The sequence below is a fragment of the Mastomys coucha genome, unplaced genomic scaffold, assembly GCF_008632895.1.
Source record: "Mastomys coucha isolate ucsf_1 unplaced genomic scaffold, UCSF_Mcou_1 pScaffold23, whole genome shotgun sequence".
Classification (NCBI taxonomy): Eukaryota; Metazoa; Chordata; class Mammalia; order Rodentia; family Muridae; genus Mastomys; species Mastomys coucha.
The window spans coordinates 57,598,876-57,617,869 of NW_022196906.1; the positions used below are offsets into that span (position 1 = coordinate 57,598,876).

An 18,994-nucleotide genomic window follows, 5' to 3' on the forward strand; every position below is an offset into this window, starting at 1 on the left:
AACGGAGCTGGGTGCCCGGAACCGATGCCCCCGAGGCCGGGGAATGGCCCGAAGAAGCCGAAGCCTAGAGCTCATGGCGCGGCGGCGGGCACGGCCCGGGTCACAGGCGGGAGTGGCGAGGCCGGAGCTGGGCGGGAGCGCTTGACAGCTGCGAGCCGGGGCGCCACACCCACCACCCCTCACTGTCCCTCGCGCCCTCCCCGGGTGCGCCCGCCCGCGGGCCACGCGCCGCTCCCGCCGCTTCTCCGCAGCCCCAGGGCCTGTGCGCCCCAGGTAAGCGGCCGCCCACCTGCGGCCCGCAGCTCGCACCTGCGGCCCCGCGCGAGCCAGAGAGGCCGAGTGGGCGGAAGGGATGGGACTGGGGGGGGGGAACCAGAAAGTCCCTCCCACCCCCGAGAACCTAGCGCTAGGGTCCAAAGCTAGCCATTGCCACCGAGGGCCCCGGAGCCGGGCTGGGTAGTGGAGTTGAGGGTTACTCAAAAGAAAGGGGAGTAGGGAGGGTCACACAGCGCTCCCGCGGCAGGGACAGTGGAACTAAGAGTTTGCCCTGGAGACCTAGATGGGCCATCGAGACTGGGATGGTGTACTGAGTGCTGGGGAGCGCAGCCGGGAAGGCGCAGCGCCCCACCGCTCCCGACTCTGGGAGGAGGCTGGAATGCATTAGTGCGAAAGTCACCCTCCTGCTTTCTTCACTGGGCAAGGGACGGCTGGGAACCTGGGTTTATGTCCCAACCCCAATATCTCTTATCATCTCTAACAGGTCTAAGGCAAAAGCCAAGTCGTAATTAGAGGATGCGTGGGGTCGTCGACGTCGCTGTTCTCTAGTGGTGACGGGTCCAGTTTTTTTTTTTTTTTTTTGGACGTCATGGACATCACCCCTTAGTACTTTCTTTATATTCTAAATACTCTAAAGCTCTCTTTCTCTCTCTCTCTTTCTCTCTCTTTCTCTCTCTCTCTCATTTCCTTCCGTCAGGTCTCTTTTCTTCTTAATCCATGAGTTACTAGTAGCACACCCCTCGCCTGTTTTCGGGCGCCCCCTTGGCCATCTCCACCTCCTCTTCCTGCCCCCGTGGCATTAAGTGTCCTTAATGGACGCGTTAATTAAACTGTAATTAATCATACTGTCCAACCCAAGTTTGAACAATTACCCTAATCAAACAGAAGTTAATAATGGCAGGGATGGCCCGGGGCGCGGTGGGCCGCCCGGGCAGGGGGCGCAGCGGCCACGGCGGCTACTGGCGACGGCAGCAGAGACGAGTGCAGCCTGTCCTTGGAACCTGAGTGGTTCCATAAATCTTCCGCGGGTAGCGGCTCGGGGTCGCCCCCGCCCCCGCCCTCTTGTTTTCCTTCGGGCTCTGGGTTATGGGCCCTCTTCCCTCCTGTGTTTCAGCTCCTGTAGGTTAGCTTCCTCCTCTCCTCCGCTTCTCTCACGCGCCTTTCCTGCTCTTTTCTCTCTGGCTCGAGGAGACCTCACGGAAGGACTCTAGAGTACAGTGAGGTGGCTCCGGCCTTTCCCTCGGAGAAAGGAGGTGCCAAACCTAGGGCAGGTTCCCAACCTGTTCTTGAAGCCCTGGAAACCTCCCCCAAGCAAGTTCTTCTAGATAGGGGTGTCTTGCCGCCCCCCCCTCCCACGTCTCTCTCTGTCTCTTCTCTTGCTCTCTCCCTCCTTGCCTCTCACTCTCTTCAGCCTGGAGCCTTCCCGAGCCCTCTTTTCCGGCATCTCTCCTAGGTGCTACCCCTCTCCCACTCCAACTCTGTACTCTCATCCTCTCACCTTCTTTTTGAGGAAAACATCCCGGTTTTCCGTCCCAGTACAAGAGGCTATCCCCAGCACGCCCTTCCCTCCCTCATTTCCCCTCCCTCGGCCCAGGCTCCCCCACCCCATAATTACAATCCCACTCGGTAATTATTCCTAGAATCCTAATGATTTTTTAAAAGCAACCTCAGAATTCGGTGTGTTGGTGACAACGATCGAGTAGCCCGGTGCCCCCAGGGTGGTGGGAGTCGGGAGAGGAAAAGTCTTCCCCCCACCCCCCGAAGGGACCTCCCTGTTTTGCCTCTATTGTACTTCCAGGGCTAATAACGCCTCCGGGACCGGCCTCTAGTCAGTCCGGCAGCCTGGAGGCAGAGTCCCTGGGGACCTCTCATACAAAAGGTCCTACCCCGGGCTACTTCACCAGCGGACAGCCAATGTCGCCTGGGCTCCCTGTTCAGCACCAAGCTAGGGACAGCTCCCAGCCCGGCCCCAGTCTTTATCCTGGCGGTTCCAGCTCAACTCTACTACGAAAGGATCCTTGGACAGGCTAGGGGATCGCTGCTGCTTGCGGCTGGTTTCTGGGGGCACTTCTCTGGGTCTCCGAGCTCGGGCTGAGATCCGCAGGAACACTACAGCCAGATACTTTTTAGGATCTGCCAGCCTGCTCTTACAGCAGCCACAATTCGAGCACGTATTCCCATTTCCCAGGAAGGAAAGAGTCAGGCACTGAAAGCTCAGAGACCCAGGTTTCTCAGTCAGTAAGATGCTCAGGCAGAGCTGGATAGACCCTGTTCTGGCTGGGTGAAGGGACGACGGGACGGAAGGTGCAGCTTCAACCTGAGTGTGGAGGAAAGATGCCTAATGAGACCAGGTCGTCTCCTCAAGTTCAGGAGGCCGATGAGTAGGCAGAGCTGGGACTGGAACCCAGGTTCAGATGTGGTATATGACACCCCCTTTTATCAGTGGTGGCTCTGGGTCCTGCCGCCCTGCCCAGAGAATAGGGGGTGGAAGCTGATGCCTTTAGCCTCTCTCTCTCCAGTCCCTATTATTATGGTCTTGTGTTTTTAATCCGCTCCCGGTTGTTCTCTCTGCAGCCCCTCATCAGTCCTGCGCTGCCCTCTATTTCCTGGCATCGGGTCCACACGGGCCCGGCCTCTAGCGCCCATTCCGATTCTGGCTTGGGCCGGGCTGGGCTGACGCGCCTCCTTCTCAAGCACATATCTTTTACCAGTTGAATTAACGGCAGTTTTCGTCAGTTAATTAGGTTTAATTTACATAATTAGTACAGTATAAAGAGGATTGGGGATAATCATGGGGTACGTAGCGCTTTCTGTGTAAACACGTATTCTGAATTAAAAATCAGATGTAATTAAGGCGCGCAGGCCCTGTTTAGGCAGGGTTTTAATTGTAATGAATTTCTAATTAACACTCAATGATTGCCAAATGCAAAGGGCTGTAGAATTTTCTTGTAGTTTTGCTAATTTATTGTTTACTTAATATCTGGATATTAGTCCAATGGCCAGATAGAGCCTGGCCTAGCATGGCAGTCTTGGCCTTGAGAGGGACGGCAGCTGGGCGGGGCCTACTGAGCCCCTACCGGAGAGAAGAGTCTGGGCAAAGGAGGAAGCCACAGAGATGGTCAGCGGCCCACCTCATTCTTGGTGTCATTGAGGCCACAGGACAGCTCCCATCTCTTCTCAGACTCCAGATCCTCCTCCTCTGGACAATCCTCTGTGAGCAGCTTTCTTGTGGAGCTCTGAGCTAGGGGAAGTGATCTGCTTACAAGTAGTAGCGTGCTTAAGGTTGGGGCAGGAGGGGCAGAGCCATGAGGCCTGGGAAACAGTCTGGAGGGTTGGGGTCCTGAGGTTCCCTTTGCACTTAGAGAAGCAACTTATACTAGGGGGACAAAGGACTGAACACTGGAGTCTCCTTTGACCTAGTAGACAGCAAGCTGTGAGGCTTGGTGTTAGGGCAGGAGTCGGAGTCGGGGAGCAGCCTGCCAGCCTGAGCTTTCCCCCAAGGGGCTCTCCCTTTTCTCAGGACTCTGGGTTGGGTTCCAGCCCATAGTCCAGCTGGTGCCCTGGGAGAGTTCCCATCCGGGCTGCAGCAGCTTCCTCCATTTCTCCTCTGACAGTCTGAGCTGGGCGACTGTCTTCTTTGTACTTAGAAGTTCACACTCACAAAAAAGCACACCAGGAAAAGTTAGTGCCAGAGGCTGGCAGTTTTAACTTCTTCCTCCCTGTGGTTGTCTTTCAGTGTGCTTCCCACTGGCAGGGGCTCCCCCAAACCTGACTGTTGCTGTTAGCTCTTCTATTTTCATCTTCAGCCCATGAGTGGCTTAATGTTTCTTGGTCACTTATTTGTGTTTTCTGTCCCTCACACAGAGAGTGCACCATTTATTTCCTTTGTAACCAGGTCTTATGGAACAGGGCCTGGAACATAGTAGGTACTCAACATGTTTGTTGAATGGGTGAACGAATGAATGAACAATATTTGATGGTGAAGGCCTAGGTGTAATGGCCAATGTGACACTGCAGTTCTGTCCTCCCAGGTACTGTTTAGGAGTCTTGGGATTCCCATCTTCCACATGAACTCAGACAAGGCCTCTGGAGTATGGCTTGCAGAGCTTCTGGTGGCTCAGGGGACATACTTCCCAGGGGCAGCTCCATTTATTCTCCCTACGAAGCTGCTGGAAGAACAGACTTTGGAGTCAGTAGGGCCTACTCTGGGTTGGGAGTGGTAGCTAATACCTACAGTCCCAGAATCTGGAAGCTGAGGCAAGAGGGCAGCCTCGACTACACAGTAAATTTTAGGACATTCCCTTAAAACCAAAAGAGATCTGGTCTATTACTATCTGTGGTGGTGTGAATGAAAATGGCCCCCATAGACTCATATTAGAATGTTTGATTCCCAGTTGGTGGAACTGTTTGGGAAGGTAGGGACTTGGAAGAGGTATGTCATTGGGGGCGGGGTTTCAGATTTCAAAAAGTCCATGCCAGGTCAGCCTCCCTCTCTTTTTGTCTCCTGCTTGTGGTTCAGATACAAGCTTCCATGATGGTCATGAAACTGTAAGCAAGCCCCCAGTTCATGCTTCCTTTATTAAGCTGCCTTGGCTGTGGTGTGAGGCACCGTTCAACTCTGGATCTGTAGAGTACTGATATGGAGCCTTGCAGGGATATCATAAGAACTAAGTAAATCGCTGGGTGTGTGACACATAGCCAGATATAAGGCCTCCAGGAAGGTGCCTAGAATGCAAAATTCAGGAAGTACTTTCTACATTTTCATGTCCTTTCCTAGACCCCATCCCTTAAAAGCATATCTCAAAAGTGGTTTGTTAGCACATTTGAGCCCTCCCTTTCCTTAGGCTCACTTTGGAAGGGCTGACTAGATATTGGAGTCTAGTCTGCCTATCTGGAACACATCAAGGGACTCTATGACCAGGTTTTGGGATGCTAGGCAGATCACCAGATGCCACACATGTTGGAGGAAGGGCTGGCCATTGGCTCGGCATGGGCTCACTGACCTCAGGGAAGCAAAGTCAATATTCCCATCCACATGTGATCGGATGCTGATAGTTGGCCAAGGTTCCACATATTCACAGGGCTGTGCATCCGTTGGCACCATGCATGTTAGGGTATTTCCATCACCTCAACGAGAAGTCTCATGGCTTTGGCTGTCACTCTTCAGTCCTAGACAATCTCCAGTCTTCTTCCTGTCTCTGTAGTTGTGTTTTTGGTGGGCGTTCCATGCAGATGGAATCAGACAATGTGGGGTCCTTCCATGACTGGCTTCTTTTGCTTAACATGCTGGTTTCAAGTTTATCTACATTATAGTATATATGGGAATTCCATTCCTTTATATTCTTGTTTTACTCATCTACCTATCTATCTATCTATCTATCTATCTATCTATCTATCTATCTATCTATCTATCATTTATCCACCTGTACATGCATCTGTGTCCACCATGGTTCACATATGGAGGTCTGAGGACAACTTGTGAGATAGTTTTCTTTTTCCATCATGAGAGTCAGGATTGAACTCAGGCCATGAGATTGCTGTGACAAGCATGCTTACTCACTGAGAAAACTCATTGGCTCTCCATTTTGTTTTATTACTAAACAACAGTCCACTATATGGATGCCACATTTTGTTTACTCTGGTGGTTACTGGGATTGTTTTTATTTGGGGGCTTTTTATGGACACTAGTGTGCAAGTTTGTGTGTAGCTCATGTCTTATTTCTCTTGAGCATATATCCAGCTGTGAAATTGCTGGGTCTTGTTCTAACTCTATAGTTTGTCTTTTAAGAAATTTTAAAGAGTTCTCTATATTTTCAGACAGGGTCTGTTCAATCAGAAGAATGATCTATGATAGTCATACTTTTGGTTTTGAATTAGTGATCTTATTAAGTATGCAGTAAGCAAAATAACAAACAGTAAATAGCCGAGACATAGCAAAGCAACATCCAATGGGCGCCTCAGTGTCCTGCAGAAATGACCTGGGGAGATCTGCTGGAATTGTCATGTGACTGAGGCATTCCTAGGCAGAGCAGAGCAATCTCTCCATGAGTGTGCATATGTCTGTGTGTTGTGTGCATGTGTCTGTGTGTGTGTGTGTGTGTGCATGTGTCTGTGTTTGCCTCTCTGTGTGTCTGTGTGTGAGTGCAAGTGTGTGTGTGTGTTTGTTTATGATAATGTACTATGATGGTCAGAGGACAACTTCTTGGGGTTACATCCATCTCTTTACCTTCTGGGTTCTGGAGAATTGAACTTGAGTTGTCAGGTTAGGCAGCAGGCACTGTTAGCTGCTGAGGTCTGTCACCTTCCCTGGCTGTTTCAGTGTGATGAGCACAGGTCCCTTGTCAGCTGTTGCGGGCACTTCTCACTATAAACTGGATTTCCCACACAGTCTGTTCCTATTCTCACTTTTACCTTTTGGTACTAGAGACCAGGCTTTTTCTAATGACATCCCTTGAAATATGAGCATTTTACATTTTGTTGATATTTAATTTTTTTTAAAGATTTATTTTATTTATATGAGTACACTTGTAGCTGTTTCCAGACACACCAGAAGAGGGCATCAGATCTCTTTATAGATGGTTGTGGAGCCACCATGTGGTTGCTGGGAATTGAACTCAGGACCTTTGGAAGAGCAGTCAGTGCTCTTAACCACTGAGCCATCTCTCCAGCCCGATATTTAATTATTTTATTTTTACTTTTGACATCATATATAGGGAGGCTTTATGGGCTGGAGAGATTATAGTTCTTGCAGAGGATCTGAGTTTATATACCAAAATTTACATGGAGGCTCATAACCATTCGTAACTCCAGCTCACTGAGGATCCAAAACTTGTTCTGCCCTTTGGGGCACCTGCACCAACATGTACATACCCCCCCTCCCCCCAACACACACCTAGAAATAAAATAAATCTTAAAAACTACTTTGCTACAGGATTTACTGTTTGCTTGCTTTCTCTCTTTCTTTCTCTTCCTTTCTTCCTTCCTTCCTTCCTTTCTTTCTTTCTTTCTTTCTTTCTTTCTTTCTTTCTTTCTTTCTTTCTTCCTTTCTTTCTTTCTTTCTTTGAGCCAGAGTATCTCTATATAGCCCTGACTGTCTGGGAACTCTCTTTGTAGACCAGGCTGGCCTCAAACTCACAGAGATTCCTCCTGCCTCAGCCTCTGAGTGCTGGGACCACAGGTGTGCGCCACCACACCCAGCCAGCCATCTCCTCCTTTCTGATAAGAAGTTTCCAGTTTCAGCTCCCTCGTCTAGGTCTACCTTCCACTTCTCTAGAGTTAGCTTTTGTGTGTGATGTGAGATAGGGCTCCAGATTCATTTTTATACATGTGGATAGAAGACCATTCTCTCGGTTGTCATGGCACCCTGCTAGCTTCTCTGGCCTGGAAAAAAGGACCACTTTCCCTTCCCAAGAGACAGACCAGCCTTGCTGGGATTTCTGGTGAGCAGCAGGGCATGGGCTTCAGATAGGAGGTGACTGAGGTGCCCAGTCCCCTTGACTAGAATGAAGGTCATCAGCAGTGTAGCCATGTCTTACAGTGTCCCCTCTCCTTGGGCCTCTGCTTGTGTCCTCCTCAGTCACAATAACATAGGATGGCAACAGAGATCCATGCTGCAGACAGAGACGCATGCTGCAGACAGACAGAGGCCACACTGCAGACAGACAGAGGCCACACTGCAGACAGCACAGCACGGGGGGTGGTGGGGGAGAGCAGGTTCTCTGTGGGAGGGGACGGGTAAAGAGAAGCTTAGATAACCTCAGCTCCTGAACATCTGCTAGGGAAGCAGGCCCAATCTGGGGCAGCCTCCCTTCTCCCAGGGAATAATTAAAATACAGGAGCTGTCATATGGATGGGTTGTGTGGGTCTGTGTGTGTGCTCAGGGTCACCTGGCAGGAGGAAGGTGTGGAAACTAGCCTTCTAGAAGTCTGTTTATGCATGTCATAATGTGTGACAGGGACGGTTGGACAATGACATCACCAACCTTCAAAGACTAGCACGACTTCATGTTACCAATAGGGAAATTGAGGCCTGGAGAGGTTAGACATTCTACCTAGGACCACACAGGGAGTCAATGGAAAAGCAAGATTGGAACCAAGGCTGTAGGGCTCCAAGTCCAGAATCTTCAGAGCTCAGTTCCATCGGGAGGCCTTGAGACAGAAGAGGAGGACTCCATTTGGCTATGGGGAAACTCGAACCTGCCTGTCCTCTGCCCACAAACACCGTAAACGGGGTGGTGCACAGCTCAGTTGGTAGAATGCTCACCTAGTGGGACTGAAGACCTGGTTTCCCTGCCAAGTACCACGCAAGCTTGAAGCTGGGTGTGGTGGCTGACACCTGTATTTCCAGGAGGTAGAGGCAGCAGCACCAGAAGTTCAAGTTCGGCTCCAGGAAATCGGAAGCTACCTGGCCTACATGGGACCCTACCTCCAACTAATTTAAAAAAAAAAAACAAAAAAAAAAAACAAATAATTTTATTATAAAATGCTACCTGCTCAGCCAGTTATCTTTGAGAACTGTAGACTAGTAGCCAGGGAGAAGAGCAGCCACTGCCCTGCCACACCACAGTGTTCCCACTCGCAGTGCCTTCAAGGAGGCTGCAGGGAGGGGAAGGAGTGGTCAGCCTCCCTAGCTGTGGCATCCATCCATCCGCATCTGACCTCAGTGTCTCCAGCTTGTGACTCTTCTCAGTTGTGCTAAGCATGGGCAGGGCTCCTCTACCTACAGGTGGGATGGGCCAGGGCAGTGGCTCAGGCCTCTCCAGAGGAGCTGCATTGCAGCGGGGATTGGAGGAGGAAGGCAGGGAGTTGTCGCAAGCTGAGGGAGCTCAAGGCAGCAAGGGCTTGGCATAGTCAGGGAACATAGCATTAGTCTTGTGGTAGAAACATGGAGGTGGGGGTGTCCTGTCCCAGGCCCTTTCAGGGGAGCCAGAAGGGCCAAATCAGACCAGGGCGAAGAGGCTTTGCCATGCTTCCCCCACGCTGGAAGGCCAATGGAATCTGTCCTCTCTCAGAACTTTTCTTTGTGTGTATAGCGTACGTGTTGGTGATGCTTGTGTGTGCATGTGTCTACAGAGGTGACATGTTCCTCTGTGTGTATGTAGGGAACAGAGGACATTGGATGTCCTTATTCCCTGGAGGTAGATTTCTCACTGAACCCAGGATTTGCCATGTTCTAGCTAACCAGACTTGCTAACCAGCAAGGTGTAAGGATCGTGTGTCTGCCTCATGTCTCTGTGGTGCGGGGTGACAGCCACGCTTGGCTTTCCTATGGGTGCTGGGATCCTAGCTCTTGTCCTTACACTCCAGCACGTGCTTCTGTGCTCTGAGCATCTCCCCAGCCCCTTTCCCAGAACATTCTCACCTGCCACCCGCCTCTCTTTTCCATGTGTGGGCCATTGCTCTCGCTGTCCCCCAGGACCCCCAAAGTCAGGAAGAGACAGAAAGAATGAATTCCTAGGAGAGGGCCCAGCAGCATGGGGAGACGGGCTGCCTTTAACTAAGTCTGCAGGCAGGAGAGACTTTTTATCCCCTGAAAGTTAATGCAAGCTGTTAGGGAGATAAATAAATGACAGGGCTGCCAATGGACTGTTGGGCTCAAAGCAGGGACATTTGTCTCACTTTAGAAGAAGGACCTGGAGGGCTCAGCCCCATCGACTCGTTCATTGTGCTGTTATCTGCCAGAGAGGTGGTGACACCGCAGCAATTAAGACAAACTTTAGTCTGTAAGTTCCCGCTCGCAATCTCGGGGCTTCAAAACAAGACAAATGATCCCGCCAAGGGAGGAAACAAAGTCTTTTCCAGGCTGTGTCCAAAGTCACAACGAATATTTGTGGTTGTTCAGCAGAAAATTTGTCATTCTGAGGCTTGGCTCTGCTGGTTTCCTTGTCCCATGTTATCAATGCCCTCTGGCTCGTGATAGCCCAGGTTATCTGTGGACCTCACCTGGCCTCCCCAAATGGCCTCATCCTCTCTGCCGGTCCCCACTTTTTCCTGCCAGCCTGCTAGTTTGCAAGCTTCTCTAGTGTCACCAAGATGTAATATCTGTCAAGCCAGAGGCTGACAAAGCCAGTGTCACTGCAAGTCAGTGTTGCCGTAGAGACCCACTGGCCTTGTCCCATAGCTCACACTTTAGTAGCCAGGCCCCACCCACAGGGACCAGACTTAGAGCCTGCATCCTAAGATGTTGGCTGTTTCTACATGCCTCCTTCTTCTCAGGGCTCCTTTCCTGTCATCATAGCTTTCTTTCTTTCTTTCTTTCTTTCTTTCTTTCTTTCTTTCTTTCTTTCTTTCTTTCTTTCTTTCTTTCTTTCTTTCTTCTTTCTTTCTTTCTTTTTTTTTGCCACAGGACCTAGCCCTGACCCTGGCTTCTGTCTCCCTCTGGCAGGTCCCTTCTCCCTACCTTTGGATGGAATTTTCCAGCTGCATGAAATGAAAACCTCTGATCCCCTCAATGTGAACTTGGTCCAGGACTAGTCTCAGGGGTCCACTTGACCCCAAGAATGAAATCAGGACCCCGTGTAAGCTGCTGTGAGCTCACAGTGCTCCTGTTTCCATTACTGGGATCTTGGGGGGGGGTCTCTGTTCTCCCTCTCCACAGCCTCCTTCTCTGACCTTCTTCTTCACTCTGACTTGTATGGTAGGGGCTGCAGCAAAGTACAAGGGTCATGGACTCTGGGTCCAGGGCCCTGGGAGCCATAAAACCATGAACTGAACTGCATGCATGTGTGTGGATGAGTGTATGCAGGTATGTGTGCATGTAGGTGGATGCATGTAGATATGTATACATATGTATGAATGTGCAGGTGTGTGTATGGGGGTGCATGCAGGTATGTGTATATGTGGGTGGATGCAGATAGGTATGTATACATATGTATGAATGTGCAGGTGTGTGTGTGTGGGTGTATACAGGTAATGTGTTTATGTGGATGGATGCATGCAAGTATGTATTCATATGTCTGAATGTACAAGTGTGTGTGGGGTGCATGCAGGTATGTGTGCATGTAGATGGATGCATGCAGGTATGTGTACATATGTATGGATGTGCAGGTGTGTGGGGTGTATGCAAGCAATGTGTATATGTGGATGGATGCATGTAGGTATGTATACATAAGTATGAATGTGCAGGTATGTGTGTGTGTATGGGCGTGCATGCAGATACATTTGTATGTGTGGGTATGGGTATATGCAGGTACATGAGGATGGGTGCATGTAGGTAGGTACTTGATATTCTGGGCTGGGGATGCTCACAGGGGACCATGATTAAGGCCACAAGTTGTTTAGGAGGCCTGAGAGGACTGCCAAGACTCAAAAGCCCAGTCACTTCACAGCAGGAGGAAACAGGTCCAGGGTGGCTGTCTCCAGCGGCTCTCCAGGTCTGGCTCAGAGGCTGTACCAGAAGCGACTTCACAAAAGGCACTCTGCACACACATTCTTTTTGTGTGTTTTGTTTTTGTTTTTTGTGTTTCTTTGTTTTTTCGAGACAGGGTTTCTCTGTGTAGCCCTGCTGTCCTGGAACTCACTCTGTAGACCAGGCTGGCTTCGAACTCAGAAATCTGTCTGCCTCTGCCTCCCTAGTGCTAGGATAGAAGGCATGAGGCATGTGCCACCACTGCCCGGCTCTGTATAGCATTTTCTTTTTACCTCCTGCCCGCAGTCTATACAGCATTCTTAATGAGGTGGCCAAAGAATAGATCTGAGGCTCCACTCTTAAGAGTACACTGTTTTTGTAAGAGTTTGGGGGCCTTTGTGCTGTAGTATGGGGTGCATGTGCTGGAGCTTGGTTTAGAACTCGGGCTAAGAGTGGGGCTCTCAGTGCCAAACAGTAATTTTCTACTTACTCGTTGGGTGACCTTGGGCAAGCCTTTCTGCCTCCATGATCCTGCTTCTCCATCTTTGAAATGGGCAGAATAAAAACATCTATCTCATGGGTTGTGGAGGCAATTAAGCCAGTTGATAGTAAGTGAGCAAGCAACCTGGTTTAGGAGACAACTCTCTCTCCCCTCCTTCTTCTGAGTTGGCAGTCTCCTCCTTCTGCAAGAGTATTTGCATGCCTGGTATGCCTGAGGCCCTGGGTTAGGTTCCCAGCACTATAGGAAAATGGGTGTGGCGGTTCATCCTTGTAATCCTCAACAATCTAGCTGGATTCCCAGTGTGGAGGCAGGTGTGCCAGAAGTTCAAAGTCATCTTTGGTTACCAATGACAGCCCCCCTGCCCACCTCTGCTGAACTGGGGTTGAGGATGCACCTCAAGTCTGGTTGGATCAGGATGCCCTTGTTACAAAGCCCCCTTTGTCAGGAAAGCCTACCTCATGCGCTGCTCACAGGTTGTGCTCTGAGCACTGGTCTAGGATGCATGGTCCTTACGGCTTGGGCCGCAAACATTCTCTGACTGTGTCAGGCCCAGGGCAATGGGGGACCTCAAAGAGATAAATGCTGCAGAGGCCTGGGCCAGCTGCTGGCCAGCTGCAGGCCAGCATATTGTCCCTAAACATAGAGCCACTCCCTGGAAGGACAATGCAGTCTCATACAGAGGTCTCTTCCACGTGGCACTGGACAGAGCACCGGCTGTGAATGATGGTTTCACCATGGTGGCCGTTTGGCCAATGAGTGTTTTATCATGAGCCTCCTCAGCCAAGGTTTTTTGCTTGGTCTGTGAAAAGCAGAGGGGAGCCCCCAGCTGGTGATGGTTCCATTCTAATGGAAGATAGGAAAGGTGTAAAGAAACAATGGGTTTGTCACAGTTACAAATGAGATGGAGGGAACTGGTACAGGCTAGGGGAACCTGGCTCCTGGGAGCACATGCTCCTGGAGGACAGAGGTTGACAGCGGTGCGGTCCTTGATCCCTCTCCACTTTATTTACCAAAGCAGGATCTCTTCCTGCATCACCCTGGGAGCAAGAATGGGAGGCTGCATGTTTCAGTGCTGTGGAAGGTAGGGTCTCCTGAGAAGCCATTTGAGTGAAGCTCTGCAAGGTGGAATGGGTCATGTAGACAATGGTGAGAGGGAGGGTGTTAGGGATGCCCAACAGAGGTCAGCAGGAGCTGGCATCACACTGCTAGTAACATGAAAGCCCAAACAGATCTCTGGTCCCAGGTCATTTAACAGCTCATTGCAGGTGAACCCCCATATGGTGAATTTGAGTTTCAGGATGCTTCCACTGCTCTTCAACTTCCCACTTCCTTTATCAGGAGGCTAGAGATGGATAGGATCTTGATCTGAAGTTTCTTGGCCATCTTTACTTTGTTGAGGAGACCTAATCACATGGCCCCCATCAACTGGGGGCTTCTGGGAGATGTAGTCTCTGGACAAGCAGCAGCCTCCCAGCTCCAGCTCCATATAACAGAAGGAGTGTGGACACTTGGTGGCTTTTTGCTTTGTCCTGGGTGGCTGCAGCAGAAACAGAACTGGAGGCAACAGGAATTGGAGTCAGGATAATCTCACAGGGTTCCATAGATGGTGGATCTGTGGCTCATCTTCCTCCCATCCTCCTTTATGCTGTGAATTACCTGTGGCGTGCACATACATATATATGCTTGTTCACATGTATGTGGGTGTACATGCATGTGCATTTGGAGGTCAGAGGTTGACATCAGGTGTCTTTTTGGATAGGACTTCTCTTTATTTACCAGGGCAGGATGTCTTGATCCTGGAGTCCACTAATCAGGCAAGTCTAGCTAGGCAGCTTGCTACTCTGTCTCCTGAGACCTAGGCTGTCACAACCCGCCTTTCTTTTATATTCTGGTCTTCATGCTGAGGAGGCAAGCACTACTCACTGAACCACCCGTCGGTCCAGTCCTCTCCTGTTTTGTTTTGTGAGATAAAATCTCACATAGTCCAGGCTGACTTTTAAAAAGATGACCTTGAATTCCTGATCCTCCTGCCTCTATCTTTTGGATTCTGCAGGCACGGCCTGCCCTTCGGCTTGTTCTGAGTGGCTTGGAAAACTCTGACCATCAGAATGAACTCTGCCTGGTGTTCTATCAAAACTCCCGAGCTGTCATGAGCAGGGCTGCCTTCAGCAGAGGTGGGATTGGGAGCCTGTAGGGCCACGCTGCAGTGCTTGGGTAGGAGGTTCTCGGAGTATGTGAAAGGGCCAGGTTTCCAACCCTGGTACTACCGAAAGTAGAGGAAAACCCCTCAGACATGGTGGAGTAAGGAAAAGAAGGGAGGAGAGAGATGAGCCAAGCTCCCTCAGCAGCCTTCCCTACGCACTGCGAAGGACCGCCACTGAAATGACACAGTGTGGACATGGCCTGTTCACTGGACTGCAGTAGAGGCTGGCATCTGGGCATGCCCAGGTGTCTTTTCCACCAGGTGGAAACTGGACTGTCAGTGCTTCCCTCATCCTCCGCAAAGGAGGGAGGGCCATGCTGCAGGTGGCTGTAGAATTACCTCAAGTGGCCATGAGTGGCCCAAGTCAAGAGAGGAGTGGTCACAGGCATTGAGAGGCAGCTGGAGGCTGGGTGTGGGGGAAGGGTCTTATAGGCCTCTGAATTCCTGCATGCTACTCCTCAGTCACCCAAGGCCACAGCCACGGTGAGTGCTGTCTTGATGCTGGGCCTGTAGTCAGGCCCAGTCCAGGAGAGGACTATACCACAGCCTGGGGTTTGGGGTCTGGACCTGGCCTCAGTACACTTTGCCATGGAGCTTGGTATGGGTACCTCTGAGGCCTGATTTCTCAGGACACCTGAGCTGTGGCATGGGCCTTAGCACTGAGCTGCAGGAAATGACAGGATCTTGTCGGTGTCCTTGCTTAGTGGGGATGTGCAATACAGACTTGCTGAAACAAACACAATCCAAAGCAATCAGACTTTTATTCCCAGCAGTGCTGCTGATAGGGCCTGACCCTTTACAATGAACAGTAGGGAAAGATAAGGGGGTGAGGCCAGAGGAGGTCCTATATTTTTATAACCTCATCGCCCCCACCCTGCACCATCACCACTTGCCATAGTCAGTGCCCCTCCCCCGCTCAGCAGAGGCTAGCCCTCTTGAGGGCTCTCTAGGTAGGGCAGGAGGTTTGAGCAGGAGGCTGGGCCAGTACAACAGACAGAGGGGTCTCAGCTTGCTGTGTCGTGATGACTGGTCCTCGGTGGTCAGTGTCCTGCTGAGGTCTCATGGGGGCCCCTGCTGGCTCCGCCTCTCCTCTAGAGCTCTGCACACCCACATGGACACCACAGTGGAGTTTCCATCATTGAATTGCACGATGAATGGGTGACCCTGTGGGGAGAAGCAGTAGGTGTTGACAGCGGTCCTCAGGCCAGGGGTCTGGTGCTGAGCATGGAGTGCAGTTGGCAGAGCATTTGCCTAGCTTATGCAAAGCCCTGGGTTTGATCCTCAGCACCATATAAGCCAGGTGTGCTGGTGTATGGCTGTGATCCCAGAACTTAAGAGGCAGAGGTAGGAGGGTCAGAAGTTCAAGATCATACATAGCTAGCCTAAGCTACTTAAGATCTTGTTATGAAAAGACAGACAGACATAGACAGACAGATGCCAGGTAGTGGTAGAGAATGCCTTTAATCCGAGAGGCAGAGGCAAGCAGAGATCTCTGTGAGTTCGAGGATGGACAGGGCAGCCATGGATACACACAAGAGAAACTCTGTCTCAAAAAAAACCAAAAACCAAACCAAACCAACCAACAAACAAATAAAACCCAACCTAGCAAAACAAAACAAAACAAAAACAAATGACAGACGGACAGACAGACAGACAAAACGACAGCTGGGCAGCTCAGTTTGTATTCCAAGATGTGTTTTTGCCTGGACCTGATTTCTTTTTTTGAGTAACCCTACATGGTAAGAAGGCAGGTTAGGGTCTTTGCGATGGCTCAACAGCTAATAGTGCTTGAAGACCTGAGTTTGATCTCTGGGATTAGTAGAGAACTGACTCTGGAAAATTGTCCTTTGATTTACATACATACACACACACACACACACACACACACACACACACACACACACACACACACATCACCACTACCATCCATAAACTTGTGCTAAAAGAAAGGCAAGCTCAGCCTCATTTCCCAGCCTAGGTAGCTGAGGTTCTCTGCTCAGTTTCAAGCCATAGCTACTGGGCTAAGGCCTGGCCCCTGGGTGGCCAGGTTTCCGGCTCAGTTGCTGCCCAGAGAGCAAAGGATTATTTTGTCAGAGGCATTGTCAATCCCTGTTAGTTCCCTCCTTTGTCTCCTGCTCCCCTGTAATGGAGTCACAGTCTGCAGATGGACAGACACTGGGCTCCAGGAGGAGGCAGCTATCAAGAGGAGGGCTGAGGAGTGAGGCAGTTCAGGGCAGAGGGCCGGACTTCAGAGGGGCAAGTTTTGTTTCCACGTGATCCATCTCCAGTTCTAACCTACTTTAGCCCACAGCCAGGCCAGGTTATATTTATCCAGCAGCCTCCCCTCTGTTTTGAAGCACTAAGATCAACATTCCCAATCTCAGGGTATCTGGGGCTTCCAAGGAAGGCCAGAAGCAATCAAGGACGAGCTACTGGGCTGTCAGCGCCTCAACAGGGAACGAGCCTGGAAAGCATTATTCCGTTCACCAAGTAGCATCCTTGACCAAAGACTTTGAGCAGAAACTTTGTAGCTTCCATGAAAATCAGGCTCTGGGGAGTCAAAGAAACTGAGCAAGGGGGCGGGGAGATGGACCATCCCTGATGTCCACCCCAGCTCCTGCTTCTCTTCTTGTCCATCTGCCTTCTTTCCTGTTCCCCACTCCAGTTTTTCTGAGCCTCTCTCAGACTCTCTGTCCCTGCTGGCTCACAGGGCTTTGAGTTTACTTTTCCGGTATACCTGGCTGTGACCTGTAGCTCTGGCAAATAGCCAGGCCCTGGGAATGTGTTCTAAACATCCCAGTGCCCAGCAATCGCCTCATCACATGCCCATGGCTAAGAGGGATGTGGATCTATTGTGTCCTGACCCCAGCACTTACCAGGCTCTGTGAGGACCAGGTGAAGCTTGGGGGTGAGAAGGGAGGAACACTACCCAGGCTCTCCAGCCTGGCTGGTTATGGTAAGAAAACTCTCTGGAGCTTGCGCCCAGCTGAGGGGGGCGGGTGTTCCAGACGTGAGTGCAGGTCCCCAGCAAAGGGCTCCAGAAGCCAGGCTGCTGGGGGACTGTGTGTGGCACAGGCCTGGGCGGGAGCTGAGATGAGAGGCTCTCCATTTTGGCTTCCACATGTTCTGCTTGTACTTGCCCAGCCTCTGCCTGCTTTCACATGGCTGCCTAGATAGAAAATCCTCTTCATGAATTCCTATGCATCTTTTCTCTGGATTTGGGAGAGGTGACCTTGTGCCCTTCTGAAGAACAAAGACATAAGCTGTGCTCAGGAGGATCGGCCCCTCCCCCCAAGCCCAGTGTCACTTTCACAGAATGCTGGGTGACTTTGGGGCCATATGCTCCATCACGGTTATCATCTGTCTGAGAACAGGCAGAGTGGAACCAAGGAGGGGAGCGGAGGCATCCCTCCTCAGTCCAGGAAGGGCTGACTGCTGCACAGTGGGCAGCACACTGCCTGGCGCCCTAGGATAGTTTCGAAGTAGGGGGATCACCAGGCTGCTGACCTCTGGGTTCTGTGGAGGCACTCACCCTTTCTTGACCCTTGCCTGGGGGCAGACACCATCTCTTGAGCACCACTGATGAGGTAACTTAGATCACCACACAAGAAAGAGACTCTGACAAGAGATCTTGTCCCCAGTCTCTGCTGCAGGTATCTGAGAAGCAGATACGGGGTGAACTGCAGGAGACATGCACAAAGCGCGCCAGCTGCCCTGTCTGCAGAGCTTGGCATAAGCTGTGCAGCTTCTTGCTGGCTTTCTCACCAGGCAGTGGGAACTCTCATTTCGTCTTCTCTCACAGGGCCAAATCCAACAACTGAACTGGTAGGGGCCTTAGTCTTCCAGAACACAGAGGATAAAGGTGTAATGAGGGCAAAAGATCGGGGCTAGAAGATGTAGGCTGTGTCCAAAAGTGGGTCAGTGGAGTGAGCAAGATGAGCCAACAACCAGAGAGCCAGCATCATCTGCTACAGACACCCTCCAATGAGGAAGAGGATGAAGAGAGGGAGGAGGGGGGAGGAAGAGCAAGAGCAAGAGGAAGAGGAGGAAGGTGACAACTGTTATGTCAGGAGGAAGAGCTAGGTCATCCCCTGCATCTCCTCCCCTCCCCGCCCAAGCCTGTTCCTGGTCTCTGATGTCCCAGCTCCCAGCTGATGGCTCTGCTTCTTGCTCACATATCTACTGCAATAAGATGCTTTCGTGCAGGACAGACAGCAGGCCCTGCTGAGCCTTCCTTAAAAAGGTGTGGCTGTTGTGTGGCAAGACTGGGGCGCCAAGCCCACCATGATGGGTGCTACCTGAGACCCAGCAGTCTGGTGCTCACTGATAGCCTCCCTGTCTGCCATTGGTTAGGCTCTGAGTTTCATGTCATATAAGAATTTGCCCTTTGGGGTGCCCACCTCTTTTCTGTGTAAAGTTGCTAAGGAACACCACACATTTGAGCTGAACTTGTGCCTGGGCTGCGGGGCCTGGTATGATGTCTGATTTATGACAGGACTCTGCACATGGGAAAGAGATATACACGTGTGTGCAAACTATATGTCCATCTGTACCCACCAAGCCCTCACTGTGTACAGGCACTGGCTGTTCTGCATCCAAACACAGGCAACTCTCCTATATCAAGGCTTCAGAAACTCTGGACCAGGGCAAGGAGAGAGAGAGAGAGA

The 18,994-nt window shown here is 51.0% G+C and overlaps 1 protein-coding gene across 8 annotated transcripts in view; it reads right to left on the reverse strand.

The window, feature by feature from the left end:
* Positions 1–15,069: 15,069 nt before the first annotated feature.
* Positions 15,070–18,994, reverse strand: part of Map2k5 (mitogen-activated protein kinase kinase 5) — a 215,282-nt gene continuing 211,357 nt past the window's right edge. For all 8 annotated transcript variants that reach the window (XM_031343241.1, XM_031343240.1, XM_031343239.1 and 5 more), the window contains one exon: positions 15,070–15,491. In XM_031343241.1, coding sequence (XP_031199101.1) covers positions 15,387–15,491 — 105 coding nt within the window. In that variant the 3' untranslated portion in view covers positions 15,070–15,386. The remainder of the gene's footprint in view (positions 15,492–18,994) is intronic.